Genomic DNA, 18,999 nt, shown 5'->3' on the forward strand with positions numbered 1-18,999 from the left:
TTCAGGTGTTGGTCGTCACAGGGAGGGTCGATTTGAAATATTAGTGCCCCCACCACAACTGAAGTACCTCCGGACATTTATCCGGACATCCAACCTCTTCCTGGACATTCAAAACTGGATGACTGAAAAAATAAGTTACAATTGAACGCGGACAAAACTGAAGCAATGATCATAGGAACTAAACAAAAACTGTCTTCCATCACAATTGACACAATCAAACGTGGCAGTACATCCATCCCTCTTTCCACGTCAGTCAGGAACCTCGGTGTTGTCCTTGACAATACTCTGTCCATGCAAAAATTTATCAGTCAGACATGTCAGTCATGCTACTGTCAACTGCGGCGCATCAGTACCATGCGGAAATATCTGTCCACTGACGCAACATCTAGACTTGTCGTTTCTCTCATTCTCTCTCGCCTTGACTACTGTAACTCTCTATTGTCTGGTTTGCCTGCTTCATCCATTCAGTCCCTTCAGCGCATACAAAACTCTGCTGCCCGACTCGTCCTCAGAAAGAAAAGATCTGAGCACATCACTCCTCTTTTGCAACATCTCCACTGGCTCCCTCTCTCACACCGACAAAGTACAAGATCAGCACTCTATGCTATAGAAGCATTCACAAAACTGCCCCTTCCTATCTCTGCGGCTGCCTTCACCTCTACACTCCATCTCGCTCACTACGATCGGCTTCGGATTCACTCTGTTTACGCATACCCAGATTCAATCACTCGACTGTTGGCTGCCGTTCTTTCTCTGTCTCTGGACCTTGCGATTGGAATGAACTTCCTCTTTCGCTTCGTCAAGTCTCCACACTCAGCTCTTTCAAGTCTGGCCTTAAAACCCACCTCTTCCCAAAATAGCCTCCCTTGCCTGCCCTTCCTTGTCTTTAGTTTCTACAGTTTAAGAGTTATGCATGCTTGTGAATGACTGGTGCGAAAGCGCTTTGATTTGTCTCTGTACAAGATTCAGCGCTATATAAATACCATTATTATCATTATTATGTACAAATCAAATCAGTATGGAAAAAAACCACCAAAAAACCAACAATGAAAAAACCCGTAAGATCGCCTAACCCACGTACGTTGACATTGATTCGCTTCATCTACGCTGGAACGTGAATGTCCCTCAAACAGTACATCATGACAAGAATTGTTTCCCCCCACGTTTTTCTCATCCCATGTCATGATGTGTTTTAAAGACTGGTGTCCTCAAAGTCCAGAAGGATTTGGATTTTTTTTTTTTTTTTTTTTTTTTTTTTCAAATTCAAAAATCATTAAGGTAGCAAATGTTTTTTTTTTAAAGAATAATATAAAAATTGAGGTAAAAAAAAATGGTTCAGCTACAAAACACTACTTTCGAATAGTACGCAGATACCAGAGGCGTTTTTATCGTCACTTTTTTTTTCGTAAGATTCCGAGACAATGTCTTTTGTATGTTTTGAACGTGGGGATGCATTTTGAGAATGAGTGTGGTGAAAAGGTCAGGGTATTGAAAGAAAAAGTAATGCAGTGTATTCAACATGTACATGTTGTTGACACGGTTCATGTATAAGCTGTTGTCATGTTTAGGATCTTCATATGTTTATCAGTTTTTCATTCTCCGTATTCAGAAAAAGGGATAAATGAAATTAAATCCCGAGTTAAATATTCAAAACAGCCAGAAAGCTCCTAACAGCAACCCCGCCCCCCCCCCCCCCTCCCCCTCCCCCTCCCTCTCCCCCTCCCCAACAGACGCGGTACCAAGGACGAGAGATGTCACAAGTGGCTTACTACTACTTCAACAACTACTACTACTACTGATACTACTGTTGCTGCTGCTACGGCTGCTGACAAAGAGATGAAACATACCGACAACAAGACACAAATCGTCACCAAAGAATACAGCCTGACGCCCATGGAAGAGATAAGACCCTCAGAAATACAATGCCGATGACGGAGTAACTGCCCCGCAAAGACCAAGCAGGGACAATCCGCTTGAAGGACAAGGTGGCTCGTAGCTTCTTCTTCTTCTTTCTCTTCTTCTTCTTCTTCTGCGTTCGTGGGCTGCAACTTCCACGTTCACTCGTATGCACACGAGTGGGCTTTTACGTGTATGACCGTTTTTACCCCGCCATGTAGGCAGCCATACTCCGCTTTCGGGGGTGTGCATGCTGGGTGTGTTCTTGTTTCCATAACCCACCGAACGCTGACATGGATTACAGGATCTTTAACGTGCGTATCTGATCTTCTGCTTGCATATACACACGAAGGGGGTTCAGGCACTAGCAGGTCTGCACATGTGTTGACCTGGGAGATGGTAAAAATCTCCACCCTTTACCCACCAGGCGCCGTCACTGTGATTCGAATCCGGGACCCTCAGGTTGAAAGTCCAACGCTTTAACCATTCGCCTATTGCGCCCGTAGCTGACCTGCATGATTTCAACAGCTCGTGCTCGGGTAAGTAACTGTGCGATAAGCACGTGCCGCACCCACAACATGAGAACTGTGATAAAACAGACACAGAAGGGAGAATAGGGAGTGGAAAGGTGGAGCAGGACAGAAAGAAAAAAAAACCCAAGATCTCCGTCTCTAAGGGTTTTCAAGAGACCAGCATGGACTCTGAGAAGAGTGCCGTTTTGCCAGAGATTCCCGTCTCTAAGAGTTTTCAAGAGACCAGCATGGACTCTGAGAAGAATGCCGTTTTGCCAGAGATTCCCGTCTCTAAGAGTTCTTAAGAGACCAGCATGGACTCTGAGAAGAGTGCTGTTTTGCTGAACTCTTCATCCACGGCGTTGGACATTGGCGTGTCTCCTGCTGAAGGTTCCGGAATCTGGCTCTGGCTCTGGTTCTTCTGGTGTCCAGCGTCTTCTACTTGGATGGAGAACAGGAGCCTGGAAAGAGGTATTGTACAGATTATTGTACTATATTGTATTGTTATGTATTGTATTGTATTGTGTTGTGTTGTACTGTATTGTATTATATTGGATTGGATTTGTTGTTGTGCGTTCTCTTACGAGCGCTAAATACGTTCTGCACACGTGACCTCGGTTCATCGTTTCATTCAAAAGACTAGCATCAAGACCACCACTCAAGATCTAGTGAAGGGGACTAGGGGCGATCAGGAGTAAAAAAAATCCCTGTCTGTATATGAGACTCGAACCCGTGTACACTCGCTTCCTAGTCGGACGCAGTACCACTACACCACTGCTGTGACTTGGCAGAACTGCATCAGTTGACATGTGGAGCGGTGGCCTAGTGGTAACGCCTCCACCAAGGAATCGAGAGAATCTGAGAACAAAGGATCGAATCCCACAATCGCCAGTACTTTCTCCAGACCTTGAGTGGTGCTGATCCGGACGCTAGAACCCACGGCAGCGAAAGGATTGTCCCTGGCAAAGTCATGAAGAAAGAACATTATGACAGGAAAACAATTATATACGCTGGCATTAAAATAAAAAATAAAAAAGGGGGTGGGGGGTTGGGGGGGGGGGGGGGGTGGCGCTCACCGCAGCAACGTGTTCTTTCTGGGGAGAGCAGCCCGAATTTCACACAGTGAAAAACATTGTAACAACTAAGTGTGTGTGTGTGTGTGTGTGTGTGTGTGTGTGTGTGTGTGTGTGTGTGTGTGTGTGTGTGTGTGTCTGTCTGTCTGTCTGTCTGTCTGTCTGTCTGTGTCTGTGTGTGTCTGTGTGTTAGAACCCTGTGTGCTTTATGTCTGATTGAAATGTTATTGCAAAGTGCTTTGAGAGGTCTGAAAGTGCTACGCAAATGTACTTTCGACATCATCATCGTCGTCGTCGTCGTCAGCGTTGCTGTCGTCGTCGTCATCATCATCATCATCATCATCATCATCATCATCATCATCACTGTCCACTCACCTGTCCCAGAAGAAGGGGTCGGAGACAGACAGGTACGTAAACGTCCTACAGCAGCTACGGACCAGTGGGTCCATGTCCGAGGGGTTCACCTTCTCCAACAACACCATCACCAGGTGGCGACTCCGCTCCTGCAGTGACTGATAGTAGGCTTGGTGCAGCTCCTCCATGGCCCAGGCACTCCTGAGGTATCAACCACAAATACAGAAGCTCACACAGCCTGCGACCGGGGCAGGGAATTCATACCCACCGTGACTAGCAGCACGGCACTGGAAGGCGCGGCCGACGGGCGCAATAGCCGAGTGGTTAAAGCGTTGGACTGTCAATCTGAGGGTCCCGGGTTCGAATCACGGTGACGGCGCCTGGTGGGTAAAGGGTGAAGATTTTTACGATCTCCCAGGTCAACATATGTTCAGACCTGCTAGTGCCTGAACCCCCTTCGTGTGTATATGCAAGCAGAAGATCAAATGCGCACGTTAAAGATCCTGTAATCCATGTCAGCGTTCGGTGGGTTACGGAAACAAGAACATACCCAGCATGCACCCCCCCGAAAACGGAGTATGGCTGCCTACATGGCGGGGTAAAAACGGTCATACACGTAAAAGCCCACTCATGTGCATACGAGTGAACGTGGGAGTTGCAGCCCACGAACGCAGAAGAAGAAGAAGAAGGAAGGAAGGCGCGGCCCAATATTCTCCTTACGCCGTTCTAACTTTACCAAACCGAAGACAGGCACCCGTTCATATCTGAGCGGAGAAAGAAAAATCGGAGTAAAGTGCCTTTCCTAAAGACACAACACCATACTGAAACGGGGCCTCGAACCCTGCTCACTGGTGAACACTGAATCACAAGTCCAACGTCTAACCGATTCTGCCACGGCTTAGTAATGAAACCTTTTTTTGCCTCCAGAAATTACGGAACACGTGTTACCAGTTTCAAATTGTAACATTTTTTTGGAAAAAAGTTATATAATTCAAACTGTTCTTTATTAAAGTTAGCTAGCTATGTGTTAAATAGTTCAGTTGGTTGTTTATTGTAGGTCCCCACATGAACCTCTTTTCAAATAATAATCTACAGAAGTAGTGCATACAATATTTGATTATTGATATTTTATATTTTTTGTCCTAATCCCGCTTCCCCCGTCCCGCCTCTCACACACACACCCTTCCAATATTATGTTTTTTCTTTCTCCAATCACTGACACTCACCTTCTCCATTTTAGATTTTGTACTCTATCTCTCTCTGTCTGTCTCTCTGTGTCTGTCTGTCTGTCTCTCTCTTCCTTTCTTAGCCCCCTCCCCCTTGCCCCCACCCCCACCCCCTCCGCTCTACCTCAACCGCCCCCCACCCCCCTTTTCATTCGAATATACAGAAATGTCGATTTCTAATTAATAATAACAATCACCATTATGATAGAAATGATAATAATCCAAATGATAATAATTATATCATTTATTTTCAGTCTAATATCATCATCTTAGATGAACAGACTATAAATAAATAAACTAACTAACTGCCACGGCGCTCCAACATCAAATCAAATCAAACCCTGTTGCTTACAGCCCTGCCGACTGCACAGGTCCATTTCGGGGCTAACTACCTTTTCAGTTCTTTACACCAAAGGAAGAGAACACAAAATTATGTCATGTGGCCAACTAAAAGGACGTCAGAAAACCCAATTTATCCACGTTTCGCTCACTCGCTCACGTAAAATTTAAAATCAGATTAAAGATATTGGATATAATCTAAAAAGGCCAGTTTACCCACGTATGTTTCTGTCCATGTAAAATTGAATTCTAAATCAAACTTGAAAGATCATTGTCTATTCGTTTCCTTTGGGTGCTGAAAAAGAGTCGGTTTGGCGGGAGGGGTGGGGGCTGAGGAGTGGGGGGAATAGGGGAGGGGGAGGAAGGGGGGGGGGCATCCCGAGGGAAAACATCTGCAAGAGCTAGCTGTAAAAAAAATGTTCGTGTCAGATATCACGAACGACCAGAATATCACCGTAATACCATTCCAGACTCACTTCACGAAGCTGTTGCTCAGGACGACGACAGTGTGTCTGCTGTCAGCGATGGAATCGGCGATGTTGTCGACGATGGGCTTGCCGACCACGAAGTCTCGCTGGTGGATGCACAGCTTGCAGGGCCGCCCGGCCTGGGGACCGCCACCAGTGTGCTCCAGTCTGCTGACCAGGAACCCCAGCACCCAGTCGCTGTCCTGATGGGCGTAGGCCACAAAGGCGTCGTAGGTCTTCTCTGGAACGACGGCTGGGGACTGCCGTGAGGGAAGTCCACAGGGCAACAGGACGTGCGCTCGTGTGTACATTAGGATGCGTACCTTGACAGAACCCATGTCTCAGAAGAAATGATTCACTGCGAGACCACTGGCTTATTTGCAAATGAAGCACACACACAAAATCATCTAAGGCACACGAAATGTCGAAGAAAAGAAAAGTCGGAAAATGGACCATCATGGTAGACACAAAATTTTGTAATCGAAAGGTTGACAAACAAAAATCAGATTGTGACATTTCCGAAATAACCTTGCTTTTGATATTTCAAACTTAAAGAAAGTTAACCGTGTGATTACTTTCTTTTCCCCATCCTTCTCCTTTTTGAGAGAGAGAGAGAGAGAGAGAGAGAGAGAGAGAGAGAGAGAGAGAGAGAGAGAGAGTGAGAGAGAGAGAGAGAAGTAAAAACTAGAGGAGGTCAAGCAGTTGTCGCCAACAGAATTGGTATCATTGTCGTTTCCGTCATCCCTATGACATTCTACGACAGTTGTTCCACTTATATACACCTTTGCAACAATCAACATCATCACCATAAATCATAACAATCATCATCGTCGTCAATGTCGTTGTCATGATTAGATCCTTTCATTTGAAGCTATCCTTCCAAATTAACAATAATTAGATATTACAATACACGCATTACATAAATTCCACAAGTCAACTTTCAGCAAAGAGGTCTTGGGATCTAGGCCACCACAAACATCAGAACAATACCTTTTCCTTCTACGGGCGCCATAGCCGAATGGTTAAAGCGTTGGACTTTCGATCTGAGGGTCCTGGGTTCGAATCACGGTGACAGCGCCTTGTGGGTAAAGGGTGGAGATTTTTACGATCTCCCAGGTCAACATATGTGCAGACCTGCCAGTGCCTGAACCCCCTTCGTGTGTATACGCAAGCATAAGATCAAATACGCACGTTAAAGATCCTGTAATCCATGTCAGCGTTCGGTGGGTTATGGAAACAAGAACATACCCAGCATGCACACCCCCGAAAGCGGAGTATGGCTGCCTACATGGCGGGGTAAAAACGGTCATACACGTAAAAAGCCCACTCGCGTATATACGAGTGAACGTGGGAGTTGAAGCCCACGAACGCAGAAGAAGAAGAACAATTTCCTTCACATGGCTGAGATGCATCATAAGTAAGTGGTTGGTAAACAAACAAACAAAATTCAACATACAAGTTTTAAAAAGCAAAATGTTCAAGAGCGGAAAGAAAGACCTAAAGGACGTGTCCAACATGTGAGAAAGACCAGAGAAGCAGGAAAGCTTTGACCAGGAAGACACTAACCTCTCGCCGATATCTGACAGCCAGACCAAGCAGCACCACCACCACCACCGCCACCCCCACAATCACCACCACCGCTTTTACGTCAGGGACTAGTTTATGTCCAGGATTCTTTTCCACGACAGGGCACGCGAGGTCAGTCATGGTCAGTGACACCACTCGCCGACCCTCGAGCCGCGAGGGAGTGGCGCAAGTCATGCTGGATATCTGCTGCCTGTAATAGTTCATGACAGGGGAGGCAAACCTCGTGTCGTTCTGCAGCTGAGTGATGAGGTCTCTGACGCTGCAGACACAGTCAATGGGGTTGTTGCGGATATCCAGTCGGAAGTCTGGAACCTGGGCCCAGCTGTCCACCATCTGCAGGGTAACCTCGGTGATCCGGTTGTGCTGTAAGTCCAACGTGGTGGTGACGCCATGTCTGCTGGCGGAAGGTGCGATGCGACCGATCTGACGAATGTGGCAGTATGATAAGTCAATGAACTCTAGTTTGGGGGCTTCAAAACGGATTCTCCATGCCAGTATTTCATCAGGAATTTTTCTCAGAAACGTGTGACTGAAATTCATTTTCCGCAGTTGTGGAAATTCAAACCGGTTTGCCAGGCGACTGAAGTAGAACGTGGGAAGATATGAAGAATAGCTCTCGTCAAAAAGCTGTTGATAGAAGAAGAAAAAAAGAGTGTTTCTGCAGCTTGTATTGCAGGTTTATACTTCAGGAAGCATTACGATAAGGCTAATATATTTTTTGCACATCGACTTAGTGACATCATTGTTGGTTTTTTTCTGTTATTTTCTTTCTTTTTCTTTCTTTCTTCCTTTTTTTTGTTTGTTTTGTTTTGCTGCAGTGTTGTTGTTGTTGTTGTTGTTGTTGTTGTTGTTGTTGTTTTGCAGCCAGCAGCCTAAGCCCCTGTTTCTCAATCACTACCCACACCCCCAGCACAAAATTCTAACCAGGAAAGACTTAACAGTCCATCCCACCCTGACCTGCGTCTTCGTCTGATACACGTATGTTTGAAATACGTCGTTATATACTGTTCCATGGTTTCAGAGCATCTTCACACTATGGACCTTGCTTTTGAAATCTCTACCTCAAAACGTCAGATAATATCGACTATTGGATCTTTAAAATCCAATCTTTTAACGGAATAGTTTGAAATACTCTCTTTTCCCACCCCTCACCCTTCCAAGGTTGTGTTTGTGCGTGTGCATGTGCGTGCGTGTGTGTGTGTGTGTGTGTGTGTGTGTGTGTGTGTGTGTGTGTGTGTGTGTGTGTGTGTGTGCTTGCTTGCTTGCTTTCTCGCGTGTGGGGGTGGGGTGGGGTGGTGGGGTGGGGAGGGGGACGGGGCGAAGTGTTGTTACACTTTTTAATCATAAAATTTTAAGTGAGCTCGTATCTTCATTTTGTTTTCCTTAACTTTTCAGTTGTTGTATCCTCGAGTAACATCCAGAGAGCGTGTATTGTTGAATGTGCATAGAACCGCATGGTCAGCGCTATGGCCTATAAATACACATTGTATCATTTAATTATTTAAAAATTGTATTGGTATCATTATCATTATTTTTAGTAGTAGTAGTAGTAGAAGCAGCAGCAGCAGCAGCAGCAGTAGTAGTAGAAGTAGTAGCAGTAGTAGTAGTATTGTTATCACCCTCATCATCATCATCATCACCATCATTATTATCATCAGAAGTAGTAGAAGTATTGTTATTATCATCATAATTATCATAATTATTATCATGATCATTTGTGGTTGTAATCGTATTTACTAGTGGGTGTTTTCGTGTATGAACGTGTTTAACCTGCCAAGAAGGCAGGCACAATCTTTTTCAGGGGTTTGGGGTGGGGGGGGCGGGGGGCATGCTCGATGCGTTCGTGTTTTCAAAACTCACCGAATATCAGTGTGAGTTATGGGATATCGAACTTTCCTACTTGACCTGCTGCTAGTCTGCGCACACATATGGGGCACGAAAATGCCCACCCGGACATACAAGCGAATTTAGAAGTTGCAGCCCAAAAACATAAATATAAAAAGCACACAGTCCAAATTCGATACCAACTGACAGTTTCTGGGGGTGGGGGGTTTCTTGTCTTCCTCCTCCTCTTCCTCCTCCTCCTCCTCCTCCTCTTTCTCCTTCTTCTTCTTCTCCCTTTATGAAGAGTTACTAGGGTGCCGCACATAATTCCTCAAGGTCTGTCGGTTGTGTGAAAATCCTGGGTCACTGCATTTCCATTGCATCGTTAAAAACTACAATCATTATTTCACAGTGTCACAGTTGTTTTCATAATTATGGTCAATACATACTTACAAATGATTTGTAAATTACCTGAAGGTGATGATATTGACGTCTGGGCCCTGTAAGCTGCGTTCCGATGAACGTTTTCTCAATTTTCCATCTCTTACATTGTTCAGGAAAGGGCTCGAGTGGATCGGATACAGCATCATGAAGATGACGACTATATTGATGTTCCAATTGCAAGAGGCACGTTTTGGACAGGCGTCCTCTCATAAAGAAGTATTCCAAGGATGCGTCAAAGATAAATTCGGTGTGAAACATACACGCGAGATCCTGGGGGTAAGTCATGTTTTTGTCTTGGAATACGGGAGATAAAGCAGCATCACACTGGTCGTCATGTGAGCGATCCGAGTCAATCATACCAAGGGTAAAGAGGGTGGTATCATAGTAGCTGGTGTTCTTGTTGATGTAGGTGACCAAACCAAAACTATACATGTCAGTGAGTCCGAGCAATCCGATGTCTGTGTGCGCCAGACTCTTCGCTCCCTTTTGTAGGTCGTACAGCCACACACAGTTCCGGATATCCATCACCCTCACACTTTGGGATAATATGAAGCCGATGTCAAACTGCGTATCTAGCAGCCAACAATTACGGACGGTCAGTTTGACTGGACCTGGTAAGTTGAATATGGGGCTTAAACCGATCTTCCCTCCTGTCTCACACTCTATCTTTGCAGCAATCTGAAACGAGATTAATGTGCTTTTTGAAACATGTCTTGCGCAGAACAATCGTAAATACAATGACCTACAATTTTATAATATAGTATTCACACAACGTTAGATATTACAAAATATTGATGACTGAACAGACGTTTTGGAGAATCACTCAAGTCATTTATGTTTTTAATAAAAGCAGTTAATGAGTCGACCGCAGGAGTCTTGTCAGGACTGTTTCCAGTCTCATTAAACGATCAACTGACTCAGTATGCCTGTAGCTTAAAAACGCCTGCTTAGCATTGGCCTTCATACATCTGTCATTACCACTAACATTTTCTAAACCAACTGCGCTAACTTCTACAGAACAAATATTTCCCGCAAAGACAGCTCTTGTCTTGGGATTGCGACACAGCAAGGCCCTGTGTGGCTGCAGGAGTTGGGGTGAAACGTCGCGAAGGAAAGAGATCAGCCAAAGTTTTCTGTTTTCGCTTTTAAACTTGATCCTTGACACAGTCAAAGAGACGTTGGATGAGTTTTGTCAGCAGCTATAATCATGAATAAACAACGAGGACTGGAGAACAAAGGACTAACAAATAGTAAAGAGTGGTAACTCTCTCCATTCACAAGGTACACAACTTCATGTCAATGCTGCTTATGCTACCGATTCAGCTAGCACACAGGTCAATGAAAGGTACACTAGAATAAACCCAGACACTTCCTCAAAAGGGAAGCGCCGGGCTGTGTGTTTGCACATTAGTTTTTCTTCTGTCGTCGCTGCTATGTGCACATGAAAGTGTCTGGGTTTGCTCCAATGAGAGAGCTATAATTATGCTATGGTTTGATAGCAAAATATGAATACCCATAATGTGTAAGGTCCCAGTTAGTGTCTTATTATGTAGACTTTACTGTAAAAGTTCATATCTTGAGTGTCAACATCTGATCCTATTTACAGTTTTCAGATCTGACTTAAAGAAGTGGGGATCAAAGGCATTTCTGAGGTACGATGACACTGAATTCCGAACTTGGGGCACTAGACCAGTAAAATATCTGTTTCCTGCGCATTAAACTTGGAACATAAAGCAACTTTTCAGAACTGGATGTTAACGCTCCACGTGGTTCATACGTTTTCACCACAGAAAAGAGATACGAAGGAAGAGACTAGTCAGAATGTCGAAAGGCAATACAATACAATACAATACAATACAATACAATATATCTTTATCTACCAAATAAAACCGCTAGGTTATACTGAATGCGTAACTATATAGGAAGTCGGTGTAACTTATTCTTAAGAGGTGTAACATGCACACATTTCATTTCAGCGAGGAAAAGTCGTGCAGTAATTGTTCTGTATTTTCTGTAATCTGAAAACAGAAACAATCTGAAACACAGAAAAACAGTGGAAAATGGTGAACCTGCAAGAGTGGAGTTGCAGTAACCCATTCTGTACAGGACAAAAGAGGAAACCAATTCAGCCATGATTTTGCTGTTAATTACGGTCGAACTGAGGCTGGTCTGGAAAGATTAAATTTACATGAGCGACATATGAATGATTTGGTCGACTATAGTCGAGGTTTGATAAAGATGTACACCTATGTATTTGGCTAATGTTTGAAATGTAACTGAAATATTGCCAAAGGTAACTGCGTGTTTTTTTTTAATTTAATTAATTAGGACGATTTCGATCTCCTTCACCTAAGATTGAAGTTTTGTCTTCATTCATTATATCCATCTAAACTTTACATCAACCACACAGGCTTCTGACTCACTGATGACAGTTTTGAATCCAGATTGTGGAGAAGATTTATGTAATTCTGTGTTATCAGCCTATATATGATACTTAAATGATTGCTTTTTGAAGGTATCAAATAAAAGCTGGGTGTAATAAGTGAACAAGATCGGCCCTAGTACTGCCCCTTGAGAATCACCAAATATGCTTACAAGAATAACTTTAGAAGTGATATGATTCACTTAGACTTTGAGCTGACGATTTGAAGAATATGATGAAAATCATATTGAGGCAATAGATCGAATGCCATTGATTAGAATTTGATGAATCAGTTTTATCAAATGCTGCTGGCATGTCCAGAAAAAGCTACGACAGACGCCAGTCTTGTCTGTGTTTGAGACAATCTGTCACAGAAAGAAGTGCCGCTTCTGTACTGCAGTTAATCCGGTAAGATGACTGATACTTTTTTTTCAAGCAGAGACCCTTTTCATCAAGGTGATACAGTAACTGATGTTACTCAAATTTCTCAATAAGGTTAGATTTAAAAGGAAGATTAGACACCGGTTTATATTTTTTTAGCTAACCAGGTTTGTGTCAAAATTGTGCTTTTTTCCAGAGGGCAGATTTTGTTTGCGTCACTCACACTTCAGTTTCAGTTTCAAGGAGGTGTCAGAGCGTGCAGACAGATCAGTATATGCTACACCACATCTACTGTTAACAAAGCAGCAGAGCGTAAGCTTTGCAAAAACCCAACGCGCTGATCAGGCCTTGAGTGGCACATGACTGACCACCCTAGACTACCAGACAGACATGTCTCTGAAATGAGTCACATGAACCCGGACAATACCGCTGCAGACACCACTCTTTTAAAGCGATCATGCCCTTCCCCAACGTTCATGGTTGAGCTGAACCGAAACAAAGGTCCACAAAGGCCATCCCTTGGCTGAAAGACTGTCAAAGACATAACCATTTAAAACGAAGAGCAAATATCTGCACAACCAAATTATCCAAAATGAAAATGCGAACTGAAAACAATTTTTATGAGATAACGTAAAAACACAACAAATTTTCTTCAAAAATGGAAAAGAAAAAGAAAGAAATCACATCTAGGGAATTGCGGAAAGGGATCTTCACTGGGGAAAAAGAAAGGCTATTCGTTCTTTTGCATAAGGTTGTTTGGTCAACTGGCATTGGAATTAGGCTTAAAATTAGCAATTCTAATGTTTCAAACTTCTTGCTGACTATGACAGCAGTGCATACCAATGCTCTGTCCGTGTAAACATTAAGTAAACGATGAATATGTCATGGCTATGTGAGTATGGAATCTTGTGATAACACTTCATTCTACAATTTACCTGTAAGTTTGTTGACCCATGAAATACCCGGGAACTCGTCAGATCTTTCAACTGCCAAACAATGTCATCGTGAGGACTGACGAGGCAGCTGACTGTAGCATTGATGTCATCATCATCATCATCATACTGCTGAACGTGACAGGCCGTGTTCCAGGGTGGAGGCAGACGGGCAAGGTCGAGGCTGGCCGGGGGGGTGGGAGGCGTGGCGGATGAGGGAGCGGACAGGCTGACTGTGAACACCAGGAGACATGCCCTGAGCACCGGACCTCCAGGAAGCGTCATCCTGTCCTCCACGTTCTGACCACGTGCTTCAGGTCGGTCTGTCCGTCACACCACTGGATCTTCAACACTGTTCACCAGTACTTTGTCCAAGGGTGGAAGTATGTAAAACACGTAATACCTAGTTTTGAAAGATATATTCATTTTTCAAACTGTAATATGATATTTAATATGTCTCTTGTTCGGAGGCCAAGTGCAACATGTGAGCAATTTCTAGCAGACAACGATGTTTGGAGGTACTAGAGGGTGCTTTGGCTGCTCGCAGCCGCTACCTTAAATTCGCTCATGCAGAATTGATTAATTAGGCCATTTAGATGACACAAGGAGAGACAGGCTGGTAAGATAAACATGCATGTTTGCGTACCATGGCTGACTGACGTCACAAAGTAACCCATGTAAAATTACATAAAACGTAAATTTGGTTTGGGGATTCCCGTTGTTCTTTTTTCACAGTTCTGAAAAAACACGAATGTAACAACTATGCTGTTTATTCACTTTCATCAGACGGTAGAAATGGTATGCTGATATTGTGGGCTATAGCGGAAAGATGTAGCTTCGGCTGTGTCTCTCTTATAGAGAGAGAGAGAGAGAGAGAGAGAGAGAGAGAGAGAGAGAGAGAGAGAGAGAAGTAAAAACTAGAGGAGGTCAAGCAGTTGTCACACACACACACACACACAGTCCCATGTACAGGGAAAACACACACACACAGACACAGACACAGACACACACACACACACACACACACACACACACACACACACACACACACACACACACACACACACACACACACACACACACTCAAACATTCACACTTCACACAGACCCACGTACACCTAAAGTCCCGTCTTCCTGCACACACACACACACACACACACACACACACACACACACACACACACACACACACACACACACACACACACACACACACACACACACACACACACACACACACACACACACACACACACACACACACACACGCGCGCGCGCGCGCGCGCGCGCGCGCGCGCTCATACAGTAGTGGTGTGGGAAGGGGGTCCAGGTCACAATTTTTTGGAGCAGACTTTTTCAACACACTAAGTACATCTGTCTCTGTAACAGGTGTGAAAGCAACAAAAGAAACACATTGAAATTCTTTCCCCAAGAGATGTGACACATCTGACAGTGAATCCAGTTCTTTCCTGAGGTTAACAATTTTTTACCAGAAAAAAATCTGAAAAGACACTGGGCAGTAATGAAGATGGATAGATAGAAGGAAGCAAAGAAGATTTTGTTCTGCCACAAAGCTTATTTTAATGCAATATAGTTCTTTGCTTTATATAGCTTCAGAGATCTTGGTGTTGAAAAACAGAGTCTTCGCTTTGTGCACAAGAAAGGTAACAGAGTTCTTGGCTTTCTGGTAGATTTGTTTGTAGACAGTTAAACCAGATACCTTCCACTGTGCTTCTGCATGTTGCCTCTCTCTCTTCGCTGCTAGCAGTTCCTCACCAAGAAGCCCAAACCATGGACACGACACCTTCCTGGACGACACCCTGCAACAAGATGCAGGGGCGTGCTTGTCCAGTGCTGCCTGAAGGGTAGTGCTGTATTGATCAGCTGAACAGTCCAAAAAGCACTCAAGTCATGATTTCAGGTCGTCGCGAAAAGTTGCCCTGTCTATAGTACGAATGTTACGCACACTGCGATACGCTGTCACAGAGGAGGGGATGTCTATGTCGAGGACGCTAACTACACACAAATGGTCAGACACTAAGTCATGATTCACATCAGACGATCGATGAACTCCATCACTGGGCCTCTCAATCACCAAATCAAGAACAGGACCATGCTTGTGGGTAGGTCTACGCACAGTCTGAGAAAGGTTGTACGTATTTAGAAGTTCCAAGAATTTTACAGCACTACGATCAGTGGAACTGTCAACATGAAAGTTAAAATCCACTAAAAGACACAGATTTCCATGAAGACAGTTACAGTAGTCCAAAAGATTACGAAACTGTTCAAAGAACATGGTCTCTGTTAACTTATTAACAGAAGTGGGCAAGGGGCGATACACACACATGAAGTGCAGCACGCTATGCTGGGAAGTGAGGGAAACTTGAAGCAACTCAAAAGATGAGTGGGTGAAGGAAAATGTGGCGGTGAAGGTAAGGTGGGGAGTGAGAGTGTCTCTGTAAATGACTGCAATACCACCGCCACGACCAGAGGCACGAGGTAGTGACTTGATGGCATAACCACTGGGGGCAAGATCAGCACGCTTCGTCTCCACGGGGCTTGAGCCACGCTCCACAATAAACAGTAAATCAATGTTGTTGTCAACAATAAAAGAAGAAATAGCGGTTCTTTTCTCTATGCAGCTGTGACCAACAGAATGTGCAGTGAAATAAGCAATTTGAAGACCAGAGAGCATACAATTGCTGGACGAGTGGGAGTGGAGGGGAATGGAGATCAGGCTGTTGAAGTTCACAGATGGAAGAAGTTTGATCGGTGATCGGTCATCGACTGGACAGGGGGAGCGGAGGACTCCATGTCTTGTAGGCACAAGCACTGGGATGGGCTTACTGTGTTGAAATCTCCCACCTCGAAACGGCCGTCGCTTTCCCTTCTTCGATGAGCATGAAGCCCACTGATCTGAATGAAGATCTGAGATATTAGTAATTTACGAATCTGGTGGCAGCTATTTTGGAGTTTACAAAATAACTCAAAATGCTCAACATCTACGACCTGGCCTCCAACGGATTTGAATTCAGCGTCTCCTAATCACGGAAAATCAGCACAAAACTTAACATATGCCGCAAAATCAGGTATTCTGGTTATCGCTCGGATTAACTGTTGTTGTTGTTGCTGTTGGTGGTGGTGGTCTTCTATCATTCCTATTGTTAACAATCATATCATCATCATCATAGCAATAATATAGTTTCTATTACGGCTTTCCTTGTAAAACAAGCTACGTATAAACCGATGTGACGTCATACATTTCAACGATAAAAAGACGAAAGTCCATTCATAACCCTACACAGACATCAAAGCAAACACTAAGTTATGCACATGCACACACAACAATATCACGCAAACATACTACTCAAAATGCTTATCAAACATCACAGTACCTAAATGATGATACGTGACACTAAAATCAAGATACACAAAACCATTCACATGCATTACAACGCCCAAATAACACGCAGCTTGAATCACAGTACTCCCCATCCCTCCCTTTTACATAACACCTCGAAAATATACACAAGAGAGAGAGAGAGAGAGAGAGAGAGAGAGAGAGAGAGAGAGAGAGAGAGAGATTAAATGAAATAAAATGTTTTATGTTTTTCGGCCATGGGCACATAAAGAGTCAATGGGGCGGGTGGTGAAATAACTAATAGCTAAATAAAGAAGTTCCATAAAAAGGAAAAATACAGTGTAACACAAGAACATCACCATAAAAAAACTAAAAGAGACAAGACAAACAAGAGAGGCAAGGCCTTCAAGACTCACTTGTGATAAATTAAGTCCCCTAGCATTAATTACAGGGTAATTTCCCTTCTTTACTATCTGCACCAAAACGTTTGCAAAATAAATAAAAATTCCATGCTTAGCAAAAGAAGTTCCTGTTTGAACAAAAAATGATAATAATGACTCCTCTTCTTCTTGTGTCAGAATAAGAGGTCAAAGTGCCAAGTTTAGAGAATACAAAAAATATAAATATAACAGTAAATGCAGTTTGCATATAATTAGGCTTCTTTTTTTTTTTGTGCCCATCCCAGAGGCGCAATATTGTTTTAAACAAGATGACTGGAAAGAACTGAATTTTTCCTATTTTTATGCCAAATTTGGTGTCAACTGACAGAGTATTTGCAGAGAAAATGTCAATGTTAAAGTTTACTACGGATACACAGACACACGGACACACACACACACACACACACACACACACACACACACACACACACACACACACACACACACACACACACACACACAACCGAACACCAGGTTAAAACATAGACTCACTTTGTTTACACAAGTGAGTCAAAAAAGAGAGACAGAGAGATAGAGGAAAACAACAAAAAACCGCGCGCTCGCGCTGTCACGGGCACGGAGAATGACAAGTTCAAAGAGGTGGGTGTATAAATCCCATTTGAAAGTTGCAAAGCACTGGGCTTTTCTCAGGGACAGGAGAAGAAGACAGTGGTCCAAAGACAAAGAAATATACCCTTTTCCGTGACGAACAGACAATCAAATAGACAAACAAACAGACGGACGGTCAGACAGTCAGACAGACAAACAGACTAACGAACAGACTCACCAAGGATCGCTGACGATGGAAAGCACGCACGGCTGAATGATAGTCGTGTCCGACGATGACCATCAGAAACGCAGAGGAGGTTACTGCTGTCCCGACTATATGGTATAGAATGTGATTACAGTGGAGAGTGTTTTGCCCAAGTTACATCCCCACTCTCTCGGCCAAGAGGGATTTAGGAGAAGGGCGTTGGGATGGTTCCCAAAGGCCAACAAGCCCCCGAAAACTGCTGCACTGAGGAATCTTGCCTCCTGGTTTGAGAGTCGTAGTCCTTCACAAAAAAGACTAAGCTGTAAATGACTTCCCACTGCAATGGAGAAACCATTGATCATACAGCTCTCACTTTGGTGGTGCCCCAGCTGTAAGCTTGTACCAATCTGTGATATAAGCTGGGCGTTGGCGGCACAGGCCGGAGAACAAGCCAGGCTTGTAATAACGACTGCTGACGGAACTGCATCCTGCAACGTGGCCACCTTCCGTTGACGAGCAGGAAGGAAAAGGACATCAGATAAACATCGCACATGCACAATGTTGACATCTAGCGGTTCAGTCTCACATTGTTACATTGCATGAGAGTGACCCCTTGTTTTGTTTCTGACTGAAAAACAAACATCACTGCCTCACAGAAAGACACACACACACACACACACACTGGCGCATACCCTCCCCCCCCCCCCCCACACACACACACACATACTGATGCTTCCCCGAACACACACACACACACACACACACACACACACAATGTGAGGTAACTTGATAAAATAACTAAAACAGCTACTTCCAGAGAGAGAGAGAGACAGAGACAATGAGAAGAGAGAGAGAGAGTAATTTCATGGGGGTAATAGAGAAAGCAAACAATGTTGTTGTTTCAATTATCAAGCACTCGAAATAGAGAAATTGGGTGTGTGGGGTAGGGGGAAAACAACGAATACGGTTTCAGCATCAGTGTCAGTA

The 18,999-nt window shown here is 44.0% G+C and overlaps 1 protein-coding gene across 3 annotated transcripts in view; it reads right to left on the reverse strand.

Annotated features, from left to right (window-relative positions):
• Positions 1–18,391, reverse strand: part of LOC143284089 (uncharacterized) — an 18,720-nt gene extending 329 nt beyond the window's left edge. Inside the window, exons 1-8 of one of the 3 annotated variants that reach the window (XM_076590731.1) lie at positions 18,046–18,391; positions 15,178–15,277; positions 13,461–13,780; positions 9,750–10,400; positions 7,434–8,081; positions 5,877–6,190; positions 3,857–4,036; positions 1–2,869 (exon numbers count right to left, since the gene is read on the reverse strand). The exon at positions 1–2,869 is cut by the window's left edge and continues 329 nt beyond it. In XM_076590731.1, coding sequence (XP_076446846.1) covers positions 2,710–2,869; positions 3,857–4,036; positions 5,877–6,190; positions 7,434–8,081; positions 9,750–10,400; positions 13,461–13,742 — 2,235 coding nt within the window. In that variant the 5' untranslated portion in view covers positions 13,743–13,780; positions 15,178–15,277; positions 18,046–18,391 and the 3' untranslated portion in view covers positions 1–2,709. Of the gene's footprint in view, positions 2,870–3,856; positions 4,037–5,876; positions 6,191–7,433; positions 8,082–9,749; positions 10,401–13,460; positions 13,810–15,177; positions 15,278–18,045 lie in introns of all 3 variants that reach the window. The other 2 variants (XM_076590732.1, XM_076590730.1) reach the window with 2 other exon arrangements.
• Between the last annotated feature and the right edge of the window lie 608 nt (positions 18,392–18,999).

The sequence above is a fragment of the Babylonia areolata genome, chromosome 7 (genome assembly GCF_041734735.1).
Source record: "Babylonia areolata isolate BAREFJ2019XMU chromosome 7, ASM4173473v1, whole genome shotgun sequence".
In the NCBI taxonomy this organism is placed as follows: domain Eukaryota; kingdom Metazoa; phylum Mollusca; class Gastropoda; order Neogastropoda; family Buccinidae; genus Babylonia; species Babylonia areolata.